Source organism: Canis lupus, chromosome 6 (genome assembly GCF_011100685.1).
Source record: "Canis lupus familiaris isolate Mischka breed German Shepherd chromosome 6, alternate assembly UU_Cfam_GSD_1.0, whole genome shotgun sequence".
In the NCBI taxonomy this organism is placed as follows: domain Eukaryota; kingdom Metazoa; phylum Chordata; class Mammalia; order Carnivora; family Canidae; genus Canis; species Canis lupus.
In genome coordinates this window covers 19,552,953-19,566,575 of record NC_049227.1, presented here as the reverse complement: position 1 = coordinate 19,566,575, position 13,623 = coordinate 19,552,953, and the positions used below count along the sequence as shown (strand labels likewise).

The window sequence follows — 13,623 nt, the reverse complement described above, 5'->3', positions numbered from 1 at the left end:
GTGGAGACCGCTGGTTCCCCCACCTGGCGTCATTAATAGCTCTCTGCCAAATTTTTCAGATGAAGAACGTACACCAAATTATTGATGCCGCTGAAGGCAGTGGGTCATAAAAAAGAAAATAGTGTCCGGCACACCGGCCATCAGGAAAGGCGGCCACCTGGCTCTGCAGGAGCCCTTAAGTCAGGGGCCTGCCTGCACCACAGCCCTCCCCCCCCCGAGGGTGGCCGTGGGGCTCCGGTCTCCCAACTGCCAGGCCCCACGTCTGCTCCGAGCCACCGTTCTCATCTGTAACATCATGCTTCTGAGGTTAGGGACCAGATGACACGGGCATTAAAACCTGATACAGAGGCCTGGCCGTCTCCAACAAATGTCCCTTGTAAAGTGGCAAAAGACCAAATCTTTAGGTGCCCTCTGGACAGGGGTCCGAGGCTGTCAGCTACAGCAGCTGCCGAGGGCTGGCCTCAGCCCTGTGGAGGGTAGGCTCAAGGCCACTCAAAGGAAGAGTGCCCGCCAGCTCTTCACAGAGCCAAGGAGGGGCGAGCACAAGGCCAGCTCAGCCCCCCACTCCCCACCCGAGCTGCAGAGGCCTGCTCAGGGTCTGCCCCGACAGGCACACGTGGCCTTGAGCAGATGTGGCCCTGCCCTGGCAGGTCACGCGGTCTCCTAGAGTCTGGAGAGGAGGGTGGCAGTGAATTCATGCAAATGGTGGTGAGGGCTGTGAAGGGACAGGGACAGATGTGACTAACCACAGACGGCATCTGAGTAAGCCAGAAGGACCAGGAGGCCAGCACTGCCCACGAACAGGTGCAGCAGCCCTGGGGCAGGAAGGCCTTGGCCCTGGGGAGAGGAAGGAGCCCGAGCAGCCGGAGCGAGGGGGCCTGGAGGGGGCCTGGACTGAGCCAGGGGTGGGAGGAGCGGGGGACAAGCGAGGGTGCTGAGCCAAGGAGACAGCCTGTGAGACGGGCCGGAGGGGAAGCCTGGAAAGGGAACAGCCACGAGTGTCACCTGTCCTGTCAGTTCCTGGAGTGACCGTGTCAGCAGGGGGAGCAGGGGGTGAAGACAGGCTGTGCAGGGAGGCCAACAATGGCCTGATCCCAAAAGCCTGGGGCACCAGACAAGGTCTTCAGAATTGTGAAGGTTTGGTTGGGCGGTGTCAAGGAGTCCTCCAGAAGTTCACGTTGGGATCCATGCAGGGGAGATGCAAGCCTTGGGTGGGGAGGGGCCAGGGGCCAGTGCTCAGAGCTTGTGGAGTCATAGGACTCAACCGGACCTGCATGGTACGACCCTGCCCCTCCTTGACAGCCAAACCACCAGGCCAGGCAGGCAGGAAGCAGGCTGTGGGGAACCCCCCCGCCCCCTGGCCCTCCCAAACCCCCAGTTCCAAGGTACCATCTTTTCTCAACTGGTTTTCCTGCCTTCCCATCATCCCTGCAGGCTGCCAAGAAAGCCCTTCTCTGGTTGCCTGCCTGACACTACTGACCTCCCCATGCAGTCGGGGGGCGCCCATGGGGTTCTATCAGTGGGCTGCTGTTTGCCTCCTGAGGGCAGCCCGGGGATCCCACGCTGGCTCCCAGAAGCTCCAGTTGGCAGCAGTCTCACCGTCCGGAAGCTGGGCAATGAGGAGACCCACCTGAGGCTGGGAAGGTGAGCCTCCCATCAGCAGGTGTCATTTGTCCACCGTGTCCTGTATGCTAGTCGCCCCTGTGCACTGCGCTTGTGGAACAGACCAGGGCAGAGCATCCCTGCCTGCATAGGTGGAGGCCACACTGTCCATTTGGTGCCAAGTTCATTCTCCACCTGCCTGATAAGAGCATGTCCAGTTATCTTTGGGAGATAACTCTGTGGCTCAGAGGCAAGCCCTGATTTGCTAGTGCCAACTGGGCCATCCTGTCCCCACCTCCGGAAGTATCCAGAGTGGAGCTATGACCATGAGGTGTCTGCTGGGGCACTAGTGTGCGAGGCCTGGAAGTATGGCTAGCAGGAAGAAAGTGGCTGGATTTTTCTGGGAGACCGTCTAGTAGGCCCCACGCACAAGGCCGGCTCATGAAAATACAGCAGAGGCAGCAAAGTGGATGCTTGGTGACATCACGGGACCCACCGGGTCAAGCTTCTCCGGAAGGATGCCTTCTGGCCAAGTCCTTCCCTGTTTTAGCCAGTCTGGGTTAGGTTTTCGGTCATGACTGAAAGGGGGGATAATCAGGGTGGAAGAGACGGAGACAGGAACCAGAAGGCAAGTGTGATGAGCAGGGAAGTGTGGGCAAATGGGGACCGAGGGCTGGAAGCGGGACAAGATCCAAAGAGCAGCCAGACACAGACAATGGCGGGAAACAAGAAGGGAAAGTTCCTGAGCAGAGGGCACAGTGTGTGCAGGGGCTCCAAGGCCAGGAACAGAGGGCCCTTCCGAACTGAGGGAAATGCCACGTGGGAACAGCGGGCACAGCCGGCCTCCTGGATCCCGGGTCTACACCTGAGCCCCTGGGCAGCAGGAGCCACACCACGCTGACGTGTCAGGGGCAGGTCGCGTTGGTGGGAGAACCTGGAGCGGGGGGGCCGGCTGCCCCAGGAGCAGACCTAGCGGAGGGGGCAGGGGCACAGGATTCGGTGGCTGGTTTGACGCAGGACAGACAGGGAGGAAGCTGCAGCTAGGACAGCAGATGGCAAGGCAGCCCGTCGCCATGCAGGGGTGGAGGGCCCCAGGAGGAGAGCGCCCTCCAGCCCAGCCCGCCAGCCTCCTGCCCGCTCAGGCAAGCTGCCTCTTGGGCCACAGGAGGCTCCAGACTGCAGGGACCTGGGGACGGCTGGGCTGGCCTGCGCTGATGGGACAAGTGACCCAAGCCAGGGGGTTCTCAGTTACCAGGGAGCCCAGGAGAGGACGGGCCACCACGTGAAGCCTCCCAGGGCGGTGCACGACCACAGACCAAGGAAGCAGTGACTCATTAGTAACTTTTATTCTGAACCTGCTGACGAGTGAACACAGAGCAGACGGGATGCTAGTCCCGCTAGTCACGCTGATGCTAGTCCTCCCAACAGGGCTCACCTGCCATCCCCCAAAGGCAGCAAGCCTGGGCCAGCTAGTGCTGCCTGGACCGCAAGGACTTTCTGTTGGCCTTGGAGGTACTAGCCTCCCGCTCCTTCTCGGGGTCGAAGACTTCTGTACATGGAAAAGGCCAGAAGGTACCATGAGTGGCAGTGCTGGGCGCGCACACAGCAGCAGCCGCGTCCACTGCCACGTCGCCTGCCGTGGGCTCTGTGCTCGTCCCTCCCTGCTGATCTACCCCCACACCGCAGCCAGGAAGGGAGGGTCACCTCACATCCTGAGATGGCTGTTGAGGCAGGCGGGGGGGGGGGGGGGGGGGGGGGGAGGGCTTGTTTAGACCAGAGCCGCACGTGCCATGGGAGTTCTACTGGGTTCTAAGCCATTGCAAGTGTGCAAGCAGGAAGGCCTCCACTTACTGGGTTCGGGTCCTGCTCACACAGACCTGCAGGCACGGAGCCCTCATCTGAGCGCTCCCTGTCCCCAGGTGTCCCCTCAGTCCTGCCACCCAGCACCCCCCCCCCCAGAGGCCAGGGGTCAGCCCCCGAGCACCGCAGGGACACGAACCTGGTATCTCGTGAGGCCAGTAGTCATTACAGTGGGGGCAGCGTGGCTCTGAATTGGACTGGAAATACTTGGCCACGCAAGGTAAATGCATCCTGATCCCACAGGTCTCGCAGCTTTGACCCTGAAACCAGAAAGGCGACGGCTGTGGAACCTTAGATGCACCTCCATGGTCACAAACCAGCAAATGGCCAGGAGAATGCCCAACAGGCTCCACAGTTTTGTCTTCCAGGCCCCCAATGAATAATGATAATCCCAAAGCCCTCAGCTCAAGGGCTTTTAGGAATTTTTATTACAGAATTCTGAGAAATGAATGTAGGTGGAGGACACTGAAAGCTCTGCCAGCCAGCGCACAGTGGCGCAGACCTCGCAGGGGCCGTGTGCACAGCTACAGCCTTCAGGAAGGCCGCCAGGCAACGTGGGTCAGAGGCTTTAAGAAAACGTGTGAGCCCCTCCAGTAATTCCACTTCTAGGAATCTGGCCCAGGGAACCAACCCCAGGTGCCCAGAAGCACGTGTGCAAAGAGGCTCATCGAGGCACAGCTGAAGACCGTGGAAAGGTAAGAATCAGAAGGAAGAACCCTAGACGTCCCGTGCTGGCCCGGCGGCAGCAAAGCCTCGCCAAGTAGGCAGCACAGAACCAAACACCAGAGGTCAACACGCCCAGATGTTCACGCCACTGCCAAGGTGACGCAGGCTACACACAGACCTCTGAGAGCCCCTGGACTAGAACCAAGGCCCCGCGGGGAGAAAGGACAGGCCTTTGCTTGGTCATCCTCAGACACTTCCCAGGGGATGCCCTATGTCTGCCCGTGCCAGAGGCAGAGGCTCAGGATGAGTTCTAGAAGGTGACCCGCCGCCGGCACGGTACCTGGATGAGGAGGCTGTGGCAGATGTTGCAGATCTTCACGGCATCGGGGTACGTCTCCCGGATGTACTGCTCCATCTCCAGGATGGCCCGGCTGTGCAGGGTGAACTCCCCTTCCTTCTGCAGGGCAGAACGGGAAGTGGCGACGTCTGAGCCCCTGGCAAGCCAGGGCCTTCCCACCCAGCAGGCCCACGGTCCACGGAGCTGCAGAGGGGGCAGCCCTCACGCCGCTGGTTTTCACCAGTCCCCACCCGCAGGTGTCCACGCTGGCCCCTGGGCAGAGCCACAAGCCACGAAAACCTGGGCCAAGACTGAAAGAGAATGAGGTGAGGCTCCGCACACCCCTGCCTCGGCACCTCCCTTGTGCCACACAGGCGTGAACCACGAGTGTGCCAGCAGCCCCCGAGCAAGGACAGCCCTCGCTCCCCTACAGGGAGGATGCGGAGCCGGGAGAGGGAGGCGGCCTCCCACGGGGTGAGCTGGGCACATCCCCTGCCCTCATGCGCACCCCTCCCTCTCCTTCCCCAGCCAGCACTCCAGCCTTCAGCTCCGGGGTCATTGCCTCAGTTGGGGAAAAGCTGTCCTGCGAGCGTGTTTCCTTTCCACCTGTACCTCGACTTCGGCAAGCTGCCTGCCCAATCTCTGGCTCCTCCCCAGGCCGCGGGCCCCGGGACAGCGCCAGGCCCGGTTCTGCTCTTGTGTCCCCAAGCCTAGTGCGGGGCTCAGCACTGGGCAATCCCGTGATAAACCTCCCAGGGCAGGTGGACTCGGCCCTGCACTGAGACCACAGGGTGAATGCCCAGGCCCCCGTGAACAAGTTCTACTCGTGCTACACACCTACTGTGTGCCCAGAACTGGCCAGTGCTCATAGTTCATGACCCTGCTCAGTCCTATGGGGCCCTGTTGCAGATGAGGTGCCCTGGTCCCCCAAAGAAAAGCCAGACTCCCAAGATCTCCCAGGCCTCACAGCTATCCTTTGAGCTCAGGCCCCGCAGCAGGATGGCCCCTGCTGTGTGGAGTGTGGCTGTCAGCAGAGGCCCCCACGCTGAGGACCCGCACCCTCACTGCAGCCAGCCCACCTAGGGGCCTCCCCCGGTCCCAGATGCCCACCTGCCAGCCCCCACCACCGGGACACCTTCACATCTGTGCCCTGGATGTGCACCCACAGCAGGGTGCTCAGGGCTGCTGAGTGGCAGGGTGGGGAGCTCTGGGGGGTGGACCAATGGGCGATCATGGAGAATATTTATCTTCTCATCCTCCCATGAGGAGCAAATACTTCTTGTATGTGTTTGAGTTCATTTTAATTAAGTTCTATCCCTCCGGGTCATCCCCTCCCTACCCAGCCATCCCCCAGCAGCACTGGCGGAGTGTCTGCAGGGGCGGCAAGGTGCAGGGAGAGGTTGTTAAAACACTTGGTCTGGGGCAGAGCTCAGTCGGTTGTAACCTGAGCTACCCAAGAATGCTCCCTTGTGCCAAACCTGCCCTGGAGGGGAAGAGAGCCTGTGACACGGCCACTGTTAGGAGCTGTGGTCACCCTGGCCCAGGCCTGGATGGGGGACACCACCCATGCCACGGAGCCACAGGTGCCCAGCTAAACACCAGAGCTGAGGGGCTGACGTCAGGGCACAGCGGAGAACCCAAGACTGTGGTAGGTCCCACCACCCCTGCCCTCAGCCCTGCAACTGTCTTCCTCTGGCCAGGGAAGCACCGGAGGCCCTGAGGCCTGCTGGTCACACTGCAGGGATGGCCCGCCCCTCGGGAGCAAGTACTCAGTGCCACCGCTCGGTGACCAGAGGCAGGCTGTCCCGGGGAGGGTAGTGAAGAAGTGCCTCACCGTGAGCTGCAGCCTCCAGCCACGGGAAAGACCGCCGAACGAGGAAGTAGAGGGTGACCTGAGCCCACCGCGTGCAGACACAGGCACTCAGGGGCACGGCTGAGGTCAGAGGCCAGCTCAGGGCTTGTCTGCCTTGGGCTTCCTGGTGGTACCTTTCGTGGGAAAAGCCCAGAAACATCTGCTCTGCTCCAGTCAGCAGAAGCAGCCACGGGGGGTCTAGAAACGTGAACATGAGTGCTGTCTGGTCCCTTTTAGAGATCCACAGCTCCTCCCCAGCATCTGCCCCCAAGTCCTCTCTGCACCTGGGGGCCATGTCGAAGCAAAAGGCCCATGGACCCCGGGCCCTGACTGATGTAACATTGACAATAACCACCACAAGGATGGCAATTCCTTTGGGAGCCCAGCACTGGGCACTGGACGTCTGCCGTCCCTTCCCCCCGCCTCCCACCAGGAGGTGACACTGTTCCTCCCCTCCTACAGAAGAGGAGCTCTAGGTTCCCTGACCAGGAACTGGGCCGGGTCCGATGCCAGAGCCATGCTCTCACCCACAGCGCCCCACATCTGTGGACCAGAGTGCCAAACCGGGTGCAGTCCCTGCTCTGCACTTCTGGCCAGGGTGCCCTGGCCACATGACACGAGCGAGTGGGAGGCTCCAAGTCCTTCTCATAGGGTCCCGATGGGCATTAAAGCAGACAAGAGGCCTGATAGGGCCTAGCTCAACAGATAACAACTGGATACAATATGGTTTTAGAGAAAAACTGTTCTCTGTTCTAAATGTGCCGGGCTGGGGAAACCACACTACCTCGATCAGCCATTTGTTCTGTACAAACTTCTGCAGCACCTGCTCTGCTTCCTTCTTCCTCATCTTCTTGCCTTTAAGTTGATCGACCAAGTTCAAAATATTTGTGGAAGATGCAAAGCCAGTTTCTGAGTCAATAATCAGTTCCAACTGGAAGAAACAGCAGGTACCATGTTCATCTATCAAACCGCCAAAAAACAACATTTGAGCAAGAACACCAATCCTGGCGGGGGCAGGAGGCTGTGAAACTGCTCGCAATGAGCGGCAGCACTGGGCCCTGGGACGCTCCTTCAGGAAGACAGCTTTGTAACGAGCACCAAAAGCCATAACCACGGTCAGTCCTTTAGACTCAGTGTTCACCCTGAGATATTGTGCCAAATGAATGACCTTAACACCCCTAAATCAAGAATCCTCTCTTGCCCCCACCTCCCTGAAGGTAGAGAAGCTGGGGAATGAATGAATAACAAGGCAGCACCCTCCTACTCAGGTGGTAGGACTCACACGGACAGGACCTCACAGGTGAAGGGCAGGCTGGAGGCAGGAAGGGCAAGACAGCAAAGCCAGGGTGAACCAGGAGGCAGGCTTGCTCGGAAGCTGCAGAGACAGTGTGGAGCCCAGGCCAGGAGGGCCCAGCGGGCTGGTCCCGACACTGCTCACAGGGCTGCTGGGAAGATAGACTTCCTGCCCGCACAGGGCCAGCTAGCATCCCAGTGCCTGGTTCTCAACCTTGGCTGTCACTTGTCACCAGAGGCTTGGAAAGGAATGATTCTAGGAGGAGTCATCAGAGACCTGGATTGGCCAGGTGTGGATGAGGCCCCAATGTCTCAACTATTTTTACCCTCCGGTTATTAGAATATGCATCCAGGGCTGAGAACCACTGTCACGGCCAGGTGCTCACCAGGTGAGTGACAAGGCTGAACAGTTCTGATGCTGGGGAGGCAGGGCAGTGCCTCTCAAGTGTGAATGGGGAAACATGCCATTGGGGCACCTCATTAAAATGCAGACCTGGATTCAACAGTCTGGGGTGTGGGGCGGAGGGGAGGGGGGGAACTGGGATTTGGCCTTTCTAGCAACTTCCCTGGTGCTGCTGCTGCTGCTTCTGGGGGTCTGGACCCTGCTGGGAGCAGCAGGAGGAGCACTTGTTCACCTGCATTGCACAACCAGAGGCATGGTGCACAACCAATCCGGGTTTAAACCTAGAGAAGTTCTTCCTTCCTGGGCAGCCCTGGCGCCCTCCTGCCATCGTGGTGAGCTGCTCAGTGACCCACCCCCTGCAGATGGCAGCAGTGGTGACTCTCCAAGATCTTGGTTTCCATTTATAATGATGGAAGACAGCAAATCTCCCCTAAGAAGCCCAGCCCATAAACAGGAACTACTGTACTTACAGCCTTTCTAAACAGATCCAGCTCATTCTCTGCAAAATCTGAGGCCATTTTGGAAACAGAAGTTGTTGCAAGATTCACCTAAAAAAGAGGTCAGCATGGCAGTCAGGCTGGGCCCCTCGCTGGTCAGCTAGTAGAGCACCTCTCACCAGCCACTGAGCACTAGTGTGCAGGTGCTGCTGGCCACAGGGCTGGATTTGTGAACAGTCACATGTTACAGACTTAAGTCTCTAACTCAGTCAGCACGTCTGAATCTCAGATTTTCAGAACGTGTAGTATCTTCCAAACCCAGATACATCTGGGGAACTTACCTGCATGCTTCATGGAGCCTCACATGCAAAAGTAACTGACAAGGCCAGCAGTAAACAAATCAGATTCACCCATTTAATCCAGCGTTCCCATAACTACTTGACTCCACAACCCTTTTCCCGGGGAAGGGTGTGGGAGTCCTGGCCAGCGCCTGTCTCTGGGTGGGGCTGGCTGGGGGAGCCTGGTCTCCTCAGATGGGCCTACAGTGGTGCTCTAGCCCGGGCCGGGGGCCTGTCTGCTCCGCCTGCCTGTTTCGCCCCTTGTTCCCTGGCCAGGAGGGACACTGGAACAACAGGAGGCCTGACTGGCTCTCAATCCCTAGTGCCCCACATTTTTTTCCTTCTCACAGCTTCTATGCCTTATGAAAAATGAGAAACCACTCTCCTCCTTTTAATCCTAATATTCCACACTTTTGAGGTGACTGCTTGCGTTGAACTGTCAACAGACCAAACAAAGCCTAGTGCACGCTGCCCTGTCTCGGGCAGAGGCTCGGTGTGGGGCAGTGACGTGCACACGGAGGTGACAGCCCCCAGCCCTGATCATGGCACAGGACGCCGACAGTGGCTCTGGTGGCCCGGGCTGCGTCTGCGTCCCCCTGCAGGGCAGCTGCGGCAGGGGCGCCTCTGCTCCGCACAGACGCCGCAAGAGGGCGCCAGCAGGCACTCACCAGCGCGTACACGGGTCTCCCGTCGTCTTCGGTGGCTCCTTTCTTGATCTCAATATACAAGGATTCCAGGACGCTGTTAATGTTGTTGATAAAGTCTTCCAGCTCCTCCACGGCGGCAGTGCCTGGAGAGAAATGAGCCGGGGCGGGGGTGGAGGGCACCAAGGAAGTGTGGTGCTCGGAGTCTCTCCATCCACCTGAGCCCATGACACCAAGGCCAGAAGCAGGTGGAGGCCCAGCCCCTTGGTGAATGCCAATCATGTGGCTTCCTTCCTCGAGTCATCAGACCCCCGGAGAATGGTTTCTGAGCCCACCCAGCTCTTCCTGTCCTTGCTGTCCCCTGCCACCTCCTATGCCCCTCTGCAGGCTTCCCCCTCACAGCCTCACCTGTGCCCGATCCATCTCTATTCCTTCTTCCCTTTCTCCACCATCCAGACACATACTGAACACCCCCATGCCAGCCTTCGTGCTGGGCCGGGGGCAAGGGGTGGTGGGCGGGTCAGGGGGCGGCAGTGAAGGCTAAACGACCTGGGTAAGAGATCAGCGAGCACTGAGCACCCCCGCCCCCCCAGGGAGGCCCTGCACTGAGCACTTTCCAGGCATTAGTCCATCCTGCCAGCAGGCCTCTGAGGCAGGCACGAGCGTCCTCTGGTGTGGGGATGAGGCCCGGATGCACAGGGAGCTGACTTGCCTGCTATGAACCCCTGGGGCACAGTGAGCAGCAGGGAGCCTGGCAGCACAGCCATGACCTGAGCTCCAACCTGTATGCTAGCCCGCCTCCAGGCTGCCTGGAGCTGCACAAGGAAGGCCCCACCACTGTCCTGGGGCTGCCAATCCATACAGCAGAGGTATGCGATCAGCATCCCCATGCTGCAGGGGCTGCAGTGAATGGACCACCACCGGCTGGGGACAGAAAGCCATCAGGGAGCCAGTGAGGCTGCGGCAGGAGGCCCTGCAGCCCAGAGGGAGGGGGCAATGGGGAGCCTTTCCGAGTTGGAAACAGAGAAAGCAGCTTTGTGTCTTAGATTTACCCCCTCTGTGTACTGTGATACTTTTTTAAATAAAAAGTGTTTATTACTGTTTTTACTTACTAAAGTACTTTCAACAAATTTGAGAAGCAGCAGGCATACAGACAATATGATACCCTTAATGTTAAAGGCAATGATAAAACCAACAAAACAATACTTCAGGAGAAAGGCCTGGAAGAACGACCCAGCAAGCTGATGGCTCAGGCCACTGCCAAGAGGGAAACACAGACGAGGGGACGACACTTCAAAGCTCCTGTATACCTACAGACTGAAGGTTAAAAACAATAACCGGTTACACTGGTGGCACCAACGGTCACAGCCATGTGGACCACACAAGGAGACCGTCCTGACACAAGCAAGGGAGGACACGAGGTGGCCCGGAACAGCTGATGACCATGACAACAGTACTAATGTGCAAATCACAGCAGGGATCCAATCTTCCTTTTTAAGTAAACTTGTTTAAGTTTAAAAAAAAAAAAAAACACTTTAAATAAAACATCAGTAGTAGTGAGTAGGCGGTGCGTGGACATGGCGCGAAGAGCGAGAGCGCCGACAGCTGCGGAGAGCCCGGGGCAGAGGCCGGGCGGGACTCCAGCCCCCGCACCTGCACCTTCGCTCGGGCTCTTCCTTTCCGAAATGCCTTCTTCCTCCTCCTCACCCCCGTTTCTACCTACTACTCATCACGGAAGCCAGCTTGAATAGCACTTTTTTTCCATGAAATGTTCTCCGCAGCTCCCAGCACGCGGTGCCTTTGCTGTTCCTCTTCCACACAGACGTGCGCACGCAGCATGTGGGCCGGGGCTCGTGCAGCATGGCCAGGAGGCTTCTCCTGCCGCCAAGCCCCAACCCTGGGAAGCTGGGGGCACTGCTCACTGACTTGGGGGCGGGGGGAGACAGGGCTCTTCGTGGGCAGGAGCTGCTCCGTCCACCCAGTTACATGACACAATGGCAAGTCCCACCTCCCTCTGAAAGTGATAATACACACTTTCCATTGAAAAGGCCACTCCTGGGTGTCGCTCAGAAAAAGGTACCCTGTGGGCAGATCACAAACACTCTAATACATCGGACTTTCCAGATACCTCATCTGCATGGAGGTGAGCTAATAGCCACTCGGCACTTTCCCCTCTCCCACTCCCTCTGGCGTTTTGTCCAGTCTCATTTTTCAGAAATAATGAATATTTTCACTTTACCAAAAAAAAAAAAAAAAAATCAAAAACAAAAACAAAAACAAAAAACCCACTTCCTACTGCAGTCCTCATTTGCAGAAACCAGCCACCTGCTCCCCTGCTCACGTTCTCTGGCCTCACCCTCTCCGACCACACTGCTTCCTATGTCAAGGGCAAGTCCTCGTCCCTGCCAACTGCTGACACCCTGCGTGTTTCTCACACCCTGTGCCATACTACCTCCTTCTTAATCACTACCTAAGAATAAACTTCTCTTGCGTTCAGTAACACCCCCCACCTGACTTGAGTTTTGGGGGGCAACAGCATGGTGCTGTGTAGCCAGCCCAGTCCCACCCGCCTCTCTGGGGGACCCCAGGTGAGTCTCTCCCTTCCTCTCATCTCTGAAGGCCACCCACTGCCTCACCTTCAACTTCATGTGTCTGAAACCCATCTCTCTGACCCTCTCTCTAAAGCCACTCTTCACTCCGACCCCCCTAGCCTCCCACTCCCCTGGCATCCTGGACATGTCTCCCCTCCCATGCAAGCCTCTTGGACCAGACCAGCTGAGGGGAGGTTCCCGTGGCCTGGCCTCCTACGGCTTGTCAAGCACTGCCTTTCCCAATCACTCGGTCGGATTACCAAATCTGGCCACCCCACTACCGGAGTCATCTGGTAATGTTTGCTGAGATCCAAACAGGATCTCAGTTTTGTTTTTGTTTTTTGGGTTTTTTTTTTTTTTTATTGTCTTTCCCCTATGTGTGTGATCTGGGGAGAATAATTCCAGGAACCCATATCCAGAGAACCAGAAGGCAGGAAGCTGAAGGGACCAGATCTCAGGTCAGCCAGGAGTGGTCCAAGACCCATCAGACAGATACCCTCAATCTAGGAAGGGACAAAGGGAGGGCTGGAGGTGGTTCCAGCTCAGCCACCAGAAGGTGGGAAGGTGGGAAGATGGCTTTGGCCATAAGGTCGTCCTGTGCCCTGGTGTCCTCGGGGTCCTGCCCACTCCCCAGGCTGGCCCTTAGCTGCCAACCAGTCCTGTGTATCCCTGTCCCAACACCCTTCCCACGTGGTTCTTTTAAAGTCAGCCAGAACTGGGGCCACCTGCTTGCTACCAAGATCCCTGATAGGCCCATCAAGTGTCACGGGTACACCAGACCAGCGCGCTTCCCGACCTCCCATCCTCTGATGCACTATTTTCACTGCTGTGCCCCCTCTCCCTGCCCTGTTCCTGAAGCCCTCATGGAGCAGCTATAGTCTGCAGATCTGTACAAACAGCCCAGGCTAAAGGAGTGTCCCTGGATCCTATTGGCCCCAACATCCTGTGAATTTATGGTCATGTCAAAGTGCATGAGATAAAGGACAGACCCACACACTTCTGAGGCAATTATGTCCAGTCTTAGTCCCACCATTTTGATGACTTAAGAGAATTAATTAATAACTTCACTCTTCCCTTCAGAATCCCAAACCCACTGAGAAAAAAAGGCCTCAGCTACGTATCAAAGTAACCAGTTTTTTTGCAGTTGAGCTGGATCAGAGGCTGGGTCTTTCAATACCATGGACCTGCAGTCAGCACCATGGGTGACCAGTTCTAAGAAGTGACGAGCATGGTCCTGGTCCCACCACCACTGTCTCTTCTGAGAGCAGGGTACCACCCAAACCAGGGCATGGGGTACCATGTCCAAACCAAGCCAAGGCCTATGGATTTTAGGTGCCTCCTGGATCCTTTCTACTTGGGAGCAGGGTGTCCCTCGGCCTTCCTTGTGGGTTGTGGCAAAGTTGCTCTGGTTGAGCTAGAAACAGGGAGCCTACAAATGTGTGGCTATCATTCATTCGCCTGAGTGTGTGCTGGGCACTGCTCACTAGCTTGCTTCACTTCATCACTACAGGAGCTCTAGAACGCACGTCATGAATATCATCTTTATACACAAGAAGCTTGGGGAGGTCCGAGAACTTACCCAGTGTTCCCATAGTTTAGC

General features: G+C 57.6%; 1 protein-coding gene across 1 annotated transcript in view; it reads right to left on the bottom strand.

Moving 5' to 3' along the window:
• Positions 1–2,926: 2,926 nt before the first annotated feature.
• Positions 2,927–13,623, bottom strand: part of NSMCE1 (NSE1 homolog, SMC5-SMC6 complex component) — a 32,440-nt gene continuing 21,743 nt past the window's right edge. The window contains exons 3-8 of the mRNA XM_038540001.1: positions 9,457–9,578; positions 8,484–8,561; positions 7,102–7,248; positions 4,469–4,585; positions 3,602–3,722; positions 2,927–3,151 (exon numbers count right to left, since the gene is read on the bottom strand). Coding sequence (XP_038395929.1) covers positions 3,072–3,151; positions 3,602–3,722; positions 4,469–4,585; positions 7,102–7,248; positions 8,484–8,561; positions 9,457–9,578 — 665 coding nt within the window. The 3' untranslated portion in view covers positions 2,927–3,071. The remainder of the gene's footprint in view (positions 3,152–3,601; positions 3,723–4,468; positions 4,586–7,101; positions 7,249–8,483; positions 8,562–9,456; positions 9,579–13,623) is intronic.